This window comes from Gopherus evgoodei, chromosome 19 (genome assembly GCF_007399415.2).
Source record: "Gopherus evgoodei ecotype Sinaloan lineage chromosome 19, rGopEvg1_v1.p, whole genome shotgun sequence".
Taxonomy (NCBI): domain Eukaryota; kingdom Metazoa; phylum Chordata; order Testudines; family Testudinidae; genus Gopherus; species Gopherus evgoodei.
In genome coordinates this window covers 5,959,060-5,971,721 of record NC_044340.1, presented here as the reverse complement: position 1 = coordinate 5,971,721, position 12,662 = coordinate 5,959,060, and the positions used below count along the sequence as shown (strand labels likewise).

The 12,662-nt window shown below is 43.2% G+C and overlaps 1 protein-coding gene across 2 annotated transcripts; it reads right to left on the bottom strand.

Annotated features, from left to right (window-relative positions):
* Positions 1 to 1,655: 1,655 nt before the first annotated feature.
* Positions 1,656 to 10,955, bottom strand: LOC115637166 (pulmonary surfactant-associated protein C-like). Of its 2 annotated transcripts, none has more exons than XM_030538140.1 (6): positions 10,915 to 10,955; positions 8,681 to 8,818; positions 7,281 to 7,418; positions 5,683 to 5,799; positions 3,771 to 3,890; positions 1,656 to 1,812 (listed from the first exon to the last, which is right to left on the bottom strand). In XM_030538140.1, exons 1-6 carry the CDS (start codon positions 10,915 to 10,917, stop codon positions 1,729 to 1,731), a joined length of 600 nt encoding a protein of 199 aa, XP_030394000.1. In that variant the 5' UTR covers positions 10,918 to 10,955; the 3' UTR covers positions 1,656 to 1,728. The 2 variants fall into 2 exon arrangements, with proteins under 2 accessions (XP_030394000.1, XP_030394001.1); XM_030538141.1 differs by having other exon boundaries at positions 3,771 to 3,887.
* Positions 10,956 to 12,662: the final 1,707 nt, after the last annotated feature.

Sequence of the window (12,662 nt, the reverse complement as noted above, 5' to 3'; positions counted from 1 at the left end):
TACTCTTCTACTCTGATTTCTCTCAGGAAGATGAAAAGCTTTTTTTTTTTTTTTAAGTTTTGGTACACTGATATGGATAATATCATTTCCCCTTTGAGGAGCCTATAACATTTTTTTAGGTTCCTTAGATATTTTAAAACAGTATAAATTAGGAAACTTATTTTAAGATATTCAGGTTGCTTGCTTCTTCCCCTCATTCTGTCTGAGAGATGACTTTCGGTTTGTGAATCAGTAATCTTCCTAATAGTAGTATGTGAACCTACCCTGTTTTGAAAAAGTCTGCTTTGACTTACTGCATTGACCCCTAAAGGGAGAAAGAAGTCTCTGAACAGGAGCCTACCTCAGTCAGACTTGCTATACAGAGCTCATAGCAAGAAACACGGAGTGCTGAAGCCTGAAGACCCTGTCTTGGAGATGTTGAAGCCACATGGCCTATCATTATGGAAAAGGGTGACCCTTGGAGGTTCGGCACACTACAGAGTTAACCCTGGCAGCCATTTTAAAGGCTAGAGCATAACCCAGACCGTGTGAATCCGTGACATAGCAATCTGTCTCAAGCAATGTTTCTGTTTCATATGGCGGAAGTGGCATTTAATGATTCCTTTTTGATCAACAAAAGGGAGTGGGAGTTACTGAAACTTTAACCACATCTACACTAGGAAAATAGTTCTCAAACAATTAACGTGTTAAAATAATGACTTGCCTCTTTTAGAATAGGATTTTAACCAGGGTTAGCCATTAACACTTCAAAATATTAAGTGTTGAAACCATTCGTAAATTTCAAAATGACCCTATCCTGACTGTTTCACTACATAATCACTCATGTAATTAATAATGTTACAGTAAAAACACTGGAATTTTCCAAGCAGCAGCACTTCCCTGACTCCCCCCTGTGTCCCACATCTCTACCAGAAATCCAGTAGCTCTTCCCCCACCTCCTACAACCCCGGGTTTGAAATGTGGCAGATCATGGGCAGACAAAAATGGCTAGGTTAGCTGGAGATGGGAAGGCAGTTAGAAAAGAGCTACTGCTGCCTCAGGGCAGCCCTGAAAATCATAGGAATGAAGGAGCTTCTCTCACAGTGAGAGCTTGTCTTTCAGATGCCAAAATCTATAATGAGTGGGAGTTTGCAATACTGGAGATAGTTTCTCCTGCATTAGACAAATAGTGTTGTCTTCAGATTGTTAATGATTGATATTGGTCTGCAGAAAACTGAAAGTCTTCCTGGTCTGGGGATAGTTATGGTTCTGAGCCTTAATTAGCTTCGCTGTGTTTCTTGAGGACAGAAATAGTGTTTTGCTTTGTTTAATCTCTCAAAAACGTTGGTGAATTTTTCTTGTATGGTTTGATGTCAGATGTCAGAGCAACTTTTATGGAAACTAGTGATGAAGCCTTCAGGGCTATGGGGCATTCCTCTCTAGAGAGTGTTGATTTCCTGCTTATTCCCTCCCATACTGGATTTGTTTTTCTCTATTTTGCAGTAAGCTTATTTCCTACGGTCTCCAAAATGTTTGTGTCAAAGTTTTGGAAGCAGTATCTGATCTACATATTGCAGGATGGCATTGTCCAGTTGTGAAGGGTTTTCTGAAACACATGGGGGATCTGATGTATAAACCCAGTACACAAAGTTCTAAAAATTGTTTTTATTCTGATGTTTGCCTCATCCAAGACTCTGCGGTCTGCCCTGACGAGTAGGCATAATTCAAACAGTAACTTGAGATTTCAGATCAAAAGCACAAACACAAAGAGCCAAAGAAACACCATGGGGAGCCAAGAGGAGCAGAATTGCTGCGGTTTCCTTGGATCTTGCGCTGGAGACGAAACAAAGGAAAAACTCAGAAACTAAAAGAACTCCTAGGAACTGTTTCCATTTTGCACTACCTGGTTATTTATATTAAGTGATGGAGCATGTCTGAATTATCATAATCAGCATTAAAGCTGACTACCTTTCAAAAAAGAAATTTGTGGGGTGAGTCACAAAACTTATTTTCAAGATTGTGCTTTCAAGATAAGATAGTGGCAAGAAGTGTTACATGTGATCCACAGGATGAATACCAAACCCATTCCTCATACTCTGATCCAGAAGCAGGGAGGTTAAGTAGTTTGGATGCAAACTGAAATCCAATGTCTGAATCACAGCCTAGCATTACCATCTTTTAAACCTTGACCTCCTGGATAGTGATCACATCATTGGTGTGGTTGAGTGTGGTATTCTATTACATAGCCAGGGCAGGGCAAAGAAACATAATGGCCCCAAAGAAAATGTGGGATGCTTTTAATAACTTGCAAGAACAAGTCACAAAAATAATGGGGTGGAGCAACTCTAACCCGCCAGATGCAAATCATTCACTCTCCAAATGTCTAATTCACCTCCCTTTAAGGCCTATTCATCCTGTCTCCTGAGAACAAGACTTCAGTCTTTGATTATCTTACTGCCGTCTTCATACCTCCCAGTCTTGTAGTATGATTTTGCATCAGCTCCCTTGGCAATTTAGCATGATTTTCATACCCTTTGAACCTTACAAGATGAACCTCTATCAAAATTATGATTGAGCAGGCCATCCACCCTATATCAGCTTCTTATCAGCGTCCTGGGCTATCCAGGTTCCTCACCGAACCCTTTCTGCTCTGGATAAATGATGTGACTCTCCCAAAATGTCAGTCCACACGAGGCTTTGCTTTAGTCATATTCAACTCACTTATACCCACCTCTTCAAAGCCAAGGTGTTATGGGCAGTACAGAATTAAACTTTTGACTCTTTGGAGTAGGGCTGGATTCTGGTTCTAGCCACATGGTGTGATGATGCCCCACTTCCCATCAACTGTGTTGCTACAGGAGCATGTTAACTTTATGACACAAACATCATCACCTTGTGACACCAGCTCAGAGGAGCCCATGCTGTGTGCACCTAACCGCGGGGTGTGGGTGGAAAGAAAGTACTAGTTGAACAAGGGAGCACCTTCTCTCCTCAGACAGGTTTGAATCAGACAGGTTATGATGTGATGATGTTGCAGAGTGAAAGTCCAGGCACTGCATGTACTGAACCCCTAAATCATGACATTCTGCTTATCAGTGGCAGGTTGGGGTGTGATTTGTATGTATTTTTCTTTCTTTTTTTATATAAAGCTTTCTTTTAAGACCTGTTGGAGTTTTTCTTTAGTGGGGAATTCCAGGGAAATTGAGTCTGTACTCACCAGGGAATTGGTGGGAGGAAGAAGTCAGGGGGAAACCTGTGTGTGTTAGATATACTAGCCTGACTTTGCATACCCTCTGGGTGAAGAGGGAAGTAATTCTGTTTTCCAGGACTGGGAACGGGGAGGGTGGAGTCCCTCTGTTTAGACTCACGGAGTTTGCTTCTGTGTATCTCTCCAGGAACACCTGGAGTGGGGGGAGAAGGGAAAAGGTTTATTTCCCTTTGTTGTGAGACTCAAGGGATCTGGGTCTTGGGGTCCCCAGGGACAGTTTTTTGGGGGACCAGAGTGCCCCAAAACACTCTAATTTTTTGGGTGGTGGCAGCAGTACCAGGTCCAAGCTGGTAACTAAGCTTGGAGGTTTTCATGCTAACCCCCATATTTTGGACGCTAAGGTCCAGCTTCAGAGATGGAATTATCTCCTTTTCTGACTCCACTGAAATGCCCCGGAAGCTGCATGCAGAGCAAGCTGGGGAAGGAGGGAAGTCGCATTGATTGACTCAGATAGGAAAGTTTTGACTTAGGCTTTTGCCCCTTTTCCAAACGAATCTAAAATGAAAAAGAAACTAACACTCACAGGCAGAGCCCAGTAGATGGGGATGTCGCTGCAGAGAATATTCAGAGTTGTTCCTAGTGTAGTGCGGTCAGCCGGTTCCGCCTCTCTGAAGTTGTAAGACATTTTGTCTCCAGAGACCTGCTGGAAAAGAAGTTGCCACAGTCTAGCCCTTCATATGAGCAAGGTGCAAAGCACTGGTGCTTGATACCAGCAAGCAAGAAACCAAGTAGAGCTCTAGTCAGTGGAAATGTTCTGTAGCTTTCCTATAGCAGCTGTGGAGCACAGTTTCATTAGCTAGAAGTAAATCTCTCTCAAAGTCACAAGAACTGTCTTTCACACCCAGGACCATGACCTCCAGCCAAATGCAGAACATTGGGCTGCCACTCATCTGGGCTTCAGCAATTTGATCTAGTGTTCCCAGCTACCAGGGGATACCGTCCCCTGCAGGGCAGGACAGGTGCCTCAGTCAGTTTTGTACAGATTTTTTAAATGAGATGTAATGTATTGAACTGTAAGCGAAACCTTGGTGGATGATTGACACCACTGTGAGTCCTATGAGACTCATCCAGCTCCCCACTCCCACCCCCGAAGTCAGACATCACTGGGTTCCCAGGGACTGCAGTTCAACAATCCATCTCTAACATTATCCCTCGGTTCTGTCAGACGGAGGGGACATAAAAGGGCCATGAAAGTAAGGTCATGCCTGCACTGCATTTTAAAACCCATGGCAGCGAGTCTCAAAGCCTGGGTCTACAGTCTTGGGCTCACAGGGCTTGTGCTACAGTACCAAAAGCAGCAATGTAGACATTTGGGCTCAGGCTCTGAAGTCTGGGAATGAGGATTGGTTTCAGAGCCTGAGTCACAACATCTACACTGCTGTTGTTAGCGCTGCAATGCAAGCCCAAATCTGTAGACCCAGGCTCTGAAACTCACTGCCATGGGTTTTAAAACACAGTGTAGATGTACCCTAAGAGGCTGAGGTGAGAGAATTTTGTATCCAAGTATGCCAAGAGCAGGATCTCTTGGTAACAGCAGAGAGTGCAGCAGCTCTTTAACATCCTGCTGAATACAGCCTGTATTTAATGGGAAAATGCCTTTGAAAGCACATTTGTAGATAGCTATCTTGAGTTTCTGATTTGAACCCTATATAGGAAACAGGTAGTGTCATTCAGAGCCATCCTAGAGAGTATGGTACTGGTCATTCCATCAGCTGCCTGGGGAGATCTGGTACACTCAATGTATCCAACTGTAATTTAGAAACTCACTTTCAGGGGAAATGTGGGTTCTAAAATACTGTGTCTAACTCGGAGGGGGCCAGAGTACAATTTAAGTTATGGATTGTGGACTGGGTCTATGAAGTTAGTGCTAAGGATCCAAACCAGATTGGCCACTGCTGTCCCTAGGAGGCTTGCAAATGATTGAGGGTAGAATATGAACCTTATATTCTAGTTACTGTTGCATTCAGAATTACTCGGTGGGGAAAATGATGCCACGAACTTTTAGAATCATTTCCTCCCTTCATTTATTTGGTCATTTGTACATGCAGTTATTTAGTATCCCTATATAATTGTGAGCACAAATTAGCTAAATTTGTACACTTAGGTTACTTGGAAATTGTCCCTAGATGATCATTAGGCATCAGGGGTAACTACCCACCAAGATGAATTTGGAGCATCTCTCTCTCTTAGAGCTGCTTCAGTCTACGAGAGTGTTATTACATTTTGAAAGTTTATTTTCAAGCCATATGGGCTAGAAATATAATTTTAAAAATATGAAATTTTATATACTACCGAATCTGATTCTTTCAGAGAAGCTGGATAAATACATTAAGTAGGCCAGGAGTTTGGCACCCCAGGTTTAAAATTTGTTGCTTTCAATCAGTCACGAGTAAGTAATACAAGAATGTGATAAAAGCCCAGACTTGGAACCTTACTTTGGTGTAAAAATGTGGGAGATCTCTGGAAATTTCATCCAAGCTTGGTATGTTGAGTTTATCCATCTTCATCACAAAACATTTTTTACTGTTGGTGATTCTGAGACCTATTAGACCCTACAAGCAAACATCCAAAACATCAGTATGAGGCACTTGCAAGAAATAAAGTTCCAAGTGTTCACTGACCAACAAGATAACCTGTGACGTTTCCCTGGGTAAAAGCTTGTATAGAAGTTGTTATTTCCCCAGTAGAGGTGCCTGGGCTGGTCTTGCCTATGCCCCCAGCAGAGAAGCTGTGCAAAGGTTATGAAAAGTTTTCACAAAGTTTACTGCAAACGCTGTCATCCATTCTTCTTTTGGGCCATTTCACAACCTAGAATTTCAGTGAGTGTTTGTGGAATAGCCAAATTCTAAACTTTAAGGGCTACATTTTCTGTTCAACAAAGGAGCAGCAGAGAGGAAAAGATAGCTTGTAGCCATCTTTACATTCCTCTAATCTTGGAACTTCTGGCATGAGAGCAACCTGGATGCTGCACTAAATTATACACAGCTCCAAGGGTCCACTCAGGCATCTGGGGATAACTGAGGTTTAGGGATACCCCAACCCTGCCCTTTTCTTCTGGGAACTCTTCTCCATACACCAGGAGTTTGAGTGTAGGGGAGAAGAGCCACTGTGCTTTAGTCCACCTGCTAATTCCCCCTTACACAAAGGATCAGAGGGCTGGATTGACTGCTTTGCCTTAGTGGGGTCAAGAATCTGGCCCTAAGTGTCTTGACAGCAACTGGTTTTCATCTGAAAGGAAATTTGAAATTTGTAATTTTGAAAATATCACTTAGATCTTCAGTGAAAAGGAGACTCTTTTTCATTCAATAGTAGTTTATTTTTGAGCAAAATATAATGACTTTTTAAAAATCGGCTCATTCTTGAAAATTCAAAATGAAATATAAAACCCTGGATGTACATTTTAAAATAGTTTCAGACTTACGTTTAACTCTCTCTGAACCATAGTCTGCCAACTAGATGAACTGGTGTTTAGTTTAACATTGGTCTATCCAGCATTTCTGCCTCCATCTGGGGCCATTCAGATAAGGAGCGATGGTATAATTTTCAACTCAGTAAAGTTTAAAATTAGTTAGAGAGAGGCTACCTCCTGCTCTGGCAGGTACAGAACATCCTAGTGACTTGGATCAGACAAGTGGTTCTCAAACTCTTTTTTCACGGACCACTTGAAAATTCCTGAGGGTCTCGGCGGACCACTTAATGATCTTCCCAAATGTTGTTTGTACCATTTATCATGCACGCTCCAAGGATAGGTTCACTAATAACAGAATGGGCCAGCCTCACTTGGTCTCCTTGCCTAAGTAAAAGCTACTGTCTCCTGCATAGTAGTCTGGAAGAACCTATTCTAATGGGAGGCCTGATCAGAGACCAGATTGGCAAAGATCGTGGTCCTCTGCTGTAATTCCTGGAACACAGTGGAAAAGGCAGAACTTTCTTGGCATAAGCACAAGTGGCTCTGGCTTGTTGATTATCTGAACTCAACCTTTTCCTCTTTCCAGTACAATCCAGCTCTTCTAGCCCATTTGCTTGCACTTACTTGGTTATAGTTGTACACAACAGTGGCTGTGGATTTCTTTCTTTTGATGTGGAAAGCGGCCACATTCTCCCGTTCATTTACCATGGCCGTCTGCTCTTCCTCTTCCCCCTTGTTTCCCTGGATGACCATGTCAAGGACCTCAAAGAAACATTTCAGGGTATGAAATACCATCTGTAGACCCTAGCATATTCATCAGGGAAGTGTGAAAGTGCAGTGAGCCAAGAGCCATTCCAGATACCCTCAGAGGCTATGAGTATGTCTACACAGCAAAGAAAAATCCATGGCTAGCCCTTGCCAGTCAACTCAGGTTTGTGGGCTCGAGCTGCAAGGTTGTTTCATTACTGTGTAGACTTCTGGGGTAGGACTGGAGCCTAGACTCTAGGACCCTGTGGTGTGGGAGAGGCCCAGAGCCCAAGAAGTCTACACCGCAATGAAACAGCTCTGTAGCCCAAGCCCTAGGAGCTGTGTCAGTTGACATAGGGCAACTGCAGGTTTTTCTTTGCTGTGTAGACATACCCTGAGGCAGCTGGGAGTCCACCCATGTACAGAAAGGAGATACACAATCAGCTTTTTTTAAAGGCTGCTGATAATGCCAGTTCATTAAGTAGGCACTTGAGTGACAATCTGATCCTGCATGTGCATCCAAGGGTAGAATTTGGCCCAGTGTATTTCACACAAATACAAGAATAAAAATAACAAAGATACCCAGAGGCAAATATTGCAAAATTATAGCCGGAAGCCAGATTTCACCCTCTGTGCCGACAGAGTTTCTGTTGAGTTCAGCAGGAGCTATGACCGCATCAGAGGGCTAACTGTGCCAATAGGGGATGAGTTTTCAAAGTGGTGCACCAGGCTGCCCACTCTTACTGTGAATGGAAATTTGCATGGCTAAATTCCCCAGGCACTGAGCTGGATTTACCTTAGTTCATTTCTTAACTCTGCTACAACACTTATTACTATCAAGAACTGCTATAAAGGCCTGGTCTTTATAAGCAGTGCTGGCTGATTAGAATGACACATGCAAATCACAAGGAACCCATTGCTAAATTGCCCACCGAAGAGTAAGTTGGAGACCGTCCTTGCTTTGATAGGAATATATATCAGAGCCCTTTCAGACACCTTTTGAGGTTTATAAACCTGAGTTTAAGAATAGTGCCTTGATGTCACGATGATTTCTAGATCATGATGTCATGCTGTCTGAAATGGACAGTTTGAGCTGGTAAGGCGAAAACTTTGCATTTAAGAATTATCGATAGGATTGGTAAATGTGCATTAGGGACAGAAATACATGTTTGTGCCAGGTCTGATATCTCAGAGAACAGTTTGTGGCTGAAATTGCTGGAGGCATGTTGCACAAACAAGAGTGACAGCACAAGCTTCCCACTGGCTGCCCTACTCACCTTTTCTGTGTGTTTTTGGGTCAGGTAAACTCCCACCAAAGTGCCGGCAACTATGAAGAAGCCCAGGAGAATCACCATGACTGAGGCAAGGATGATTCTTTGTTGGGTTGTGCTCACTTTGGGCATGGAGCTGTAAACCTGAAAGAAATAACTATCCCGTGTTATTGATAATTCCCAGTTACAAAATGTGTCTGGCGGTGATAACATCAGAAATAGGAGACTTGTTCCTGGTAAAGTCTTGACTAAATGGTTTGATTTTGCAAACCCTTATTCAGATAAGTAGTTCTCAATCACACTAGTCTAGCTGACTTTGGCGGGACTATGTTAATGAGTAAATACTAGCAACGTGAGTACAGTTTTAAAGGATTAGGCCTTAAAATGAGGAGAATATAACTGGAGAGAGGTAGCAAAAGCAAAAATCAAACATTCCTCCCCCGAAAAAACATCTTGTTTGCAGAGCTGAATTTGATGTTCTCTAGCCTCACGTTAAATTGCGCGAAACTCCAGTCAGAACATACAATGGGTTGTGCATTCAGTCAAGATAAGCATCTTCTGGGTGTGCATGCCAAGGGCTTCCCCAGGCCAGAGGGGGCTGCGTGCTGACCGAAGGCAGTGGTGTACTTTATAGAAAAGTATTTAAACGTTAAGGTTTAATTTCTAGAGAAGATATTTAGAATGTGTGCGTACTGGTGAAAACCAGCCCCCATTTAAATCATGCTTATTTAAATATTCAATTTTAAAAAACATGTCTAAAATGTGTAAGTCACCATTTCAGCCATCTGCCTCACCTCTCTGAGCTGACATGCTGCCAATGCTCTTCCCTACCATCGTGAAGGGCATCTTAGATTTAATCCATACATTGAAATATTTGCAGTTTGCTTCAGCGCAAACTTCCCCCAGCTGCTCCCCATGGTCCCTCTCATTCTCCCCACCTGTCCTCTTGCCACCCACCTGTATTGACCTACCCACCACCTGGACCTTTTGTTAGAATAGAGCTGGCCCTGAACCATCTTCTCTAAGCGTAGGGACAAGATTCGCTCTCCTGCCCCCTGCCCTCCCAGTAAGGGTAAATACCATTGTCCTGGTTTAACAATTGGGAGATATTAACTGGGGAATGTACTTTCTTCCTTTCTGAGAATCATGCTGAATGCAGGCTGTTTAAAAACATGGCCGGGGGACAGACTTCAGTCTCCTATCCCATCTAGGTGTGTGACATCAAGCTGATTCATCTGAGACAAGTACACTCTGCGCATAACTCCTTGTTTGATCAAATCACTAGCTAACAGGCATTGATTAAATATTTCAGGAAGACACACGCTACCAAACAGGAGCTATCCAATTCCTTCTAACCACTGCAAAAATTACATGTTACTTACAGGTGGCTGAGCAGGCATGGTGATCTCGGTAGTACTTTTGCAATCCATATTTTCTGTCCCTCACTGTAAATCCAAGGCAACTGTTTTCCCTCTCAGGAGCCAGCCCATGCTTTTATAAAGGGTCCAGGGATCCAGTTTTCTTTTTCCCAGTATGATTTTTAAAGCCCTGAACTTCCTTGTTATTGCTACAGGAATTTTTCAGGATTGTCCAAACGTGATAATAGAAACAAACCATTATAAAACTATCACATTTATTACTAACAGGGCCTCATAAAATCATCTCTTGCCTGGGAACCGGGAAGGCTTTAAAAAAGGAGCTGGAATCGCATTTTGGACATAAGTTGTGCTGAAATTTAAAATGTGTGTTTAAAGAAGAGAAGGCTTCTGGCAGGGTATTCTCCAGGAGGGGTCTTTAACATAAGGATTGGTTCACCCTTGGTCCAATCAGTCTGAATTGAAATTCTCAGGTCCACTAAAACCAACCTTCCTAAATTAGTTCCAGAAGATTGCAAGATAGCTAATATGGTGTCAACATTTAAAACGGCCAAATTAAATGACCCAGGTGATTATAGACTGACATCAATTCTGGGCAAAATAACGAAGCAGCTGCTACAGGACTCGATTAATAAAGAATTAAAGGAGGGTAATATAGTTAATACCAATCAATATGGGTATATGGAAAATATGTATGTCAACTAACTTGCAATGTGAATGAAAAGATATCAAGTTTGACTTGGTGCCGCACAACATTTTGATTAAACAAAGCTATATGATATAAAATGAACATGCCACACATTAAATGAATTCAAACCTGGCTAACTGCTAGGTTTTAAAATGTCGTTGTAAATGAGGACTCACCATTGAGTGGGTATGTTTCTAGTGGGGTTCCACAGACATATGTTTTTGGCCCGATGCTATTCAACATTTTTCTGACCTGGAAGAAAGCAAAAAGTCATCACTGATAAAGTTTTCAGGTGAGAAAAAAATTGTGAGAGTGATAAACAAGGAAGAAGACAGATCACTAATACAGAGCAATTTGGATCACTTGATAAACTGGGCATAAGCTAACAATATATGTTTTAATCTGACTAAAAGTAACGTATACATCTGGGAACAAATGATGAAGGCCATAGGCACCGACTTCCCCTCTATCCAGGGGGGTGCTCAATCCACCCCCTCCACCAGGCCCTGCCCCCACCCTGCATCTCCCCGCCCCTGGTCTGCCCCCACAACACCCCCACTCCACCCCTCCCCTGAAGCTGTTCGTGGCATGCAGGAGGCGCATGGAGGGAGGGAGAGAAGTGATCAGGGGGGGCCTCTGGTGGAGGAGAGGTGCTGGGGGGTGAGGGAGAGTGGGGGAAGCTTGGCTGCCAGTGGGTGCTGAGCACCCACTAATTTGGAGTGATGAAGGCTGTCCTTACGTGATGGGGGACTTTATCCTGGCGGTGACTCTGAAAAAGATTTGGGGGAGGAGTGGATAATTAGGTGAACATGAGCCCCGAGTGCAACTCTATGGCCAAAAAGGCTCATGCAATGCTTGAATCCATAAACGGGATTCTCGGGTAGGAGTAGAGAGATTATTTTACTTCTGTATTTGGCATTGGTGTGACTGCTGCTGGAATAGTGTGTCTAGCTCTGGTGTGTACAATTCAAGAAGGATGTTGAAAAATTGGAGAGGGTTCAGAGAAGAACAAGAAGAATGATTAAAGAGTTAGAAAACATGTCTTATGGCGATAGACCAAAGAAGCTCAGTCTGTTTAGGCTAACAAGGAGAAGGTTAAGGGGTGACGTGATTACAGTCTATGAGAGCCTACATGAGGAACAAATACTAAATAATGGGCTCCGCAGTTTAGCAGAGGAAGGTCTAACATGGTCCAAAGGCTGGAAGTTGAAGCTAGAGAAATTCAGACTGGAAATAGAGCACACATTTTTAACAATGAGGTTAATTAACCATTGCAACAATTTACCAAGGGTCATGGTGCAGTTTCCATCACTGATGTGATTGGAATAACAGAGATTTGGTGGGATAACTCACATGACTGGAGTCCTGTCATGGATGGATATAAATTGTCCAGGAAGGACAGGCAGGGCAGAAAAGATGGGGGAGTTGCATTATATGTAAGAGAGCAGTATGACTGCTCAGAGCTCTGGTATGAAACTGCAGAAAAACCTGAGAGTCTCTTGATTAAATTTAGAAGTGTGAGCAACAAGTGTGATGTCGTGGTGGGAGTCTGCTATAGACCACCAGACCAGGGGGATGAGGTGGACGAGGCTTTCTTCCGGCAACTAGCAGAAGTTACTAGATTGCAGGCCCTGGTTCTCATGGGAGACTTTAATCACCCTGATATCTGCTGGGACAGCAATACAGCGGTGCACAGATAATCCAAGAAGTTTTTGGAAAGTGTAGGGGACAATTTCCTGGTCCAAGTGCTGGAGGAACCAACTAGGGGCAGAGCTCTTCTTGACCTGCTGCTCACAAACAGAGAAGAGTTAGTAGGGGAAGCAAAAGTGGATGGGAACCTGGGAGGCAGTGACCATGAGATGGTTGAGTTCAGGATCCTGACACAAGGAAGAAAGGAGAGCAGCAAAATACGGACCCTGGACTT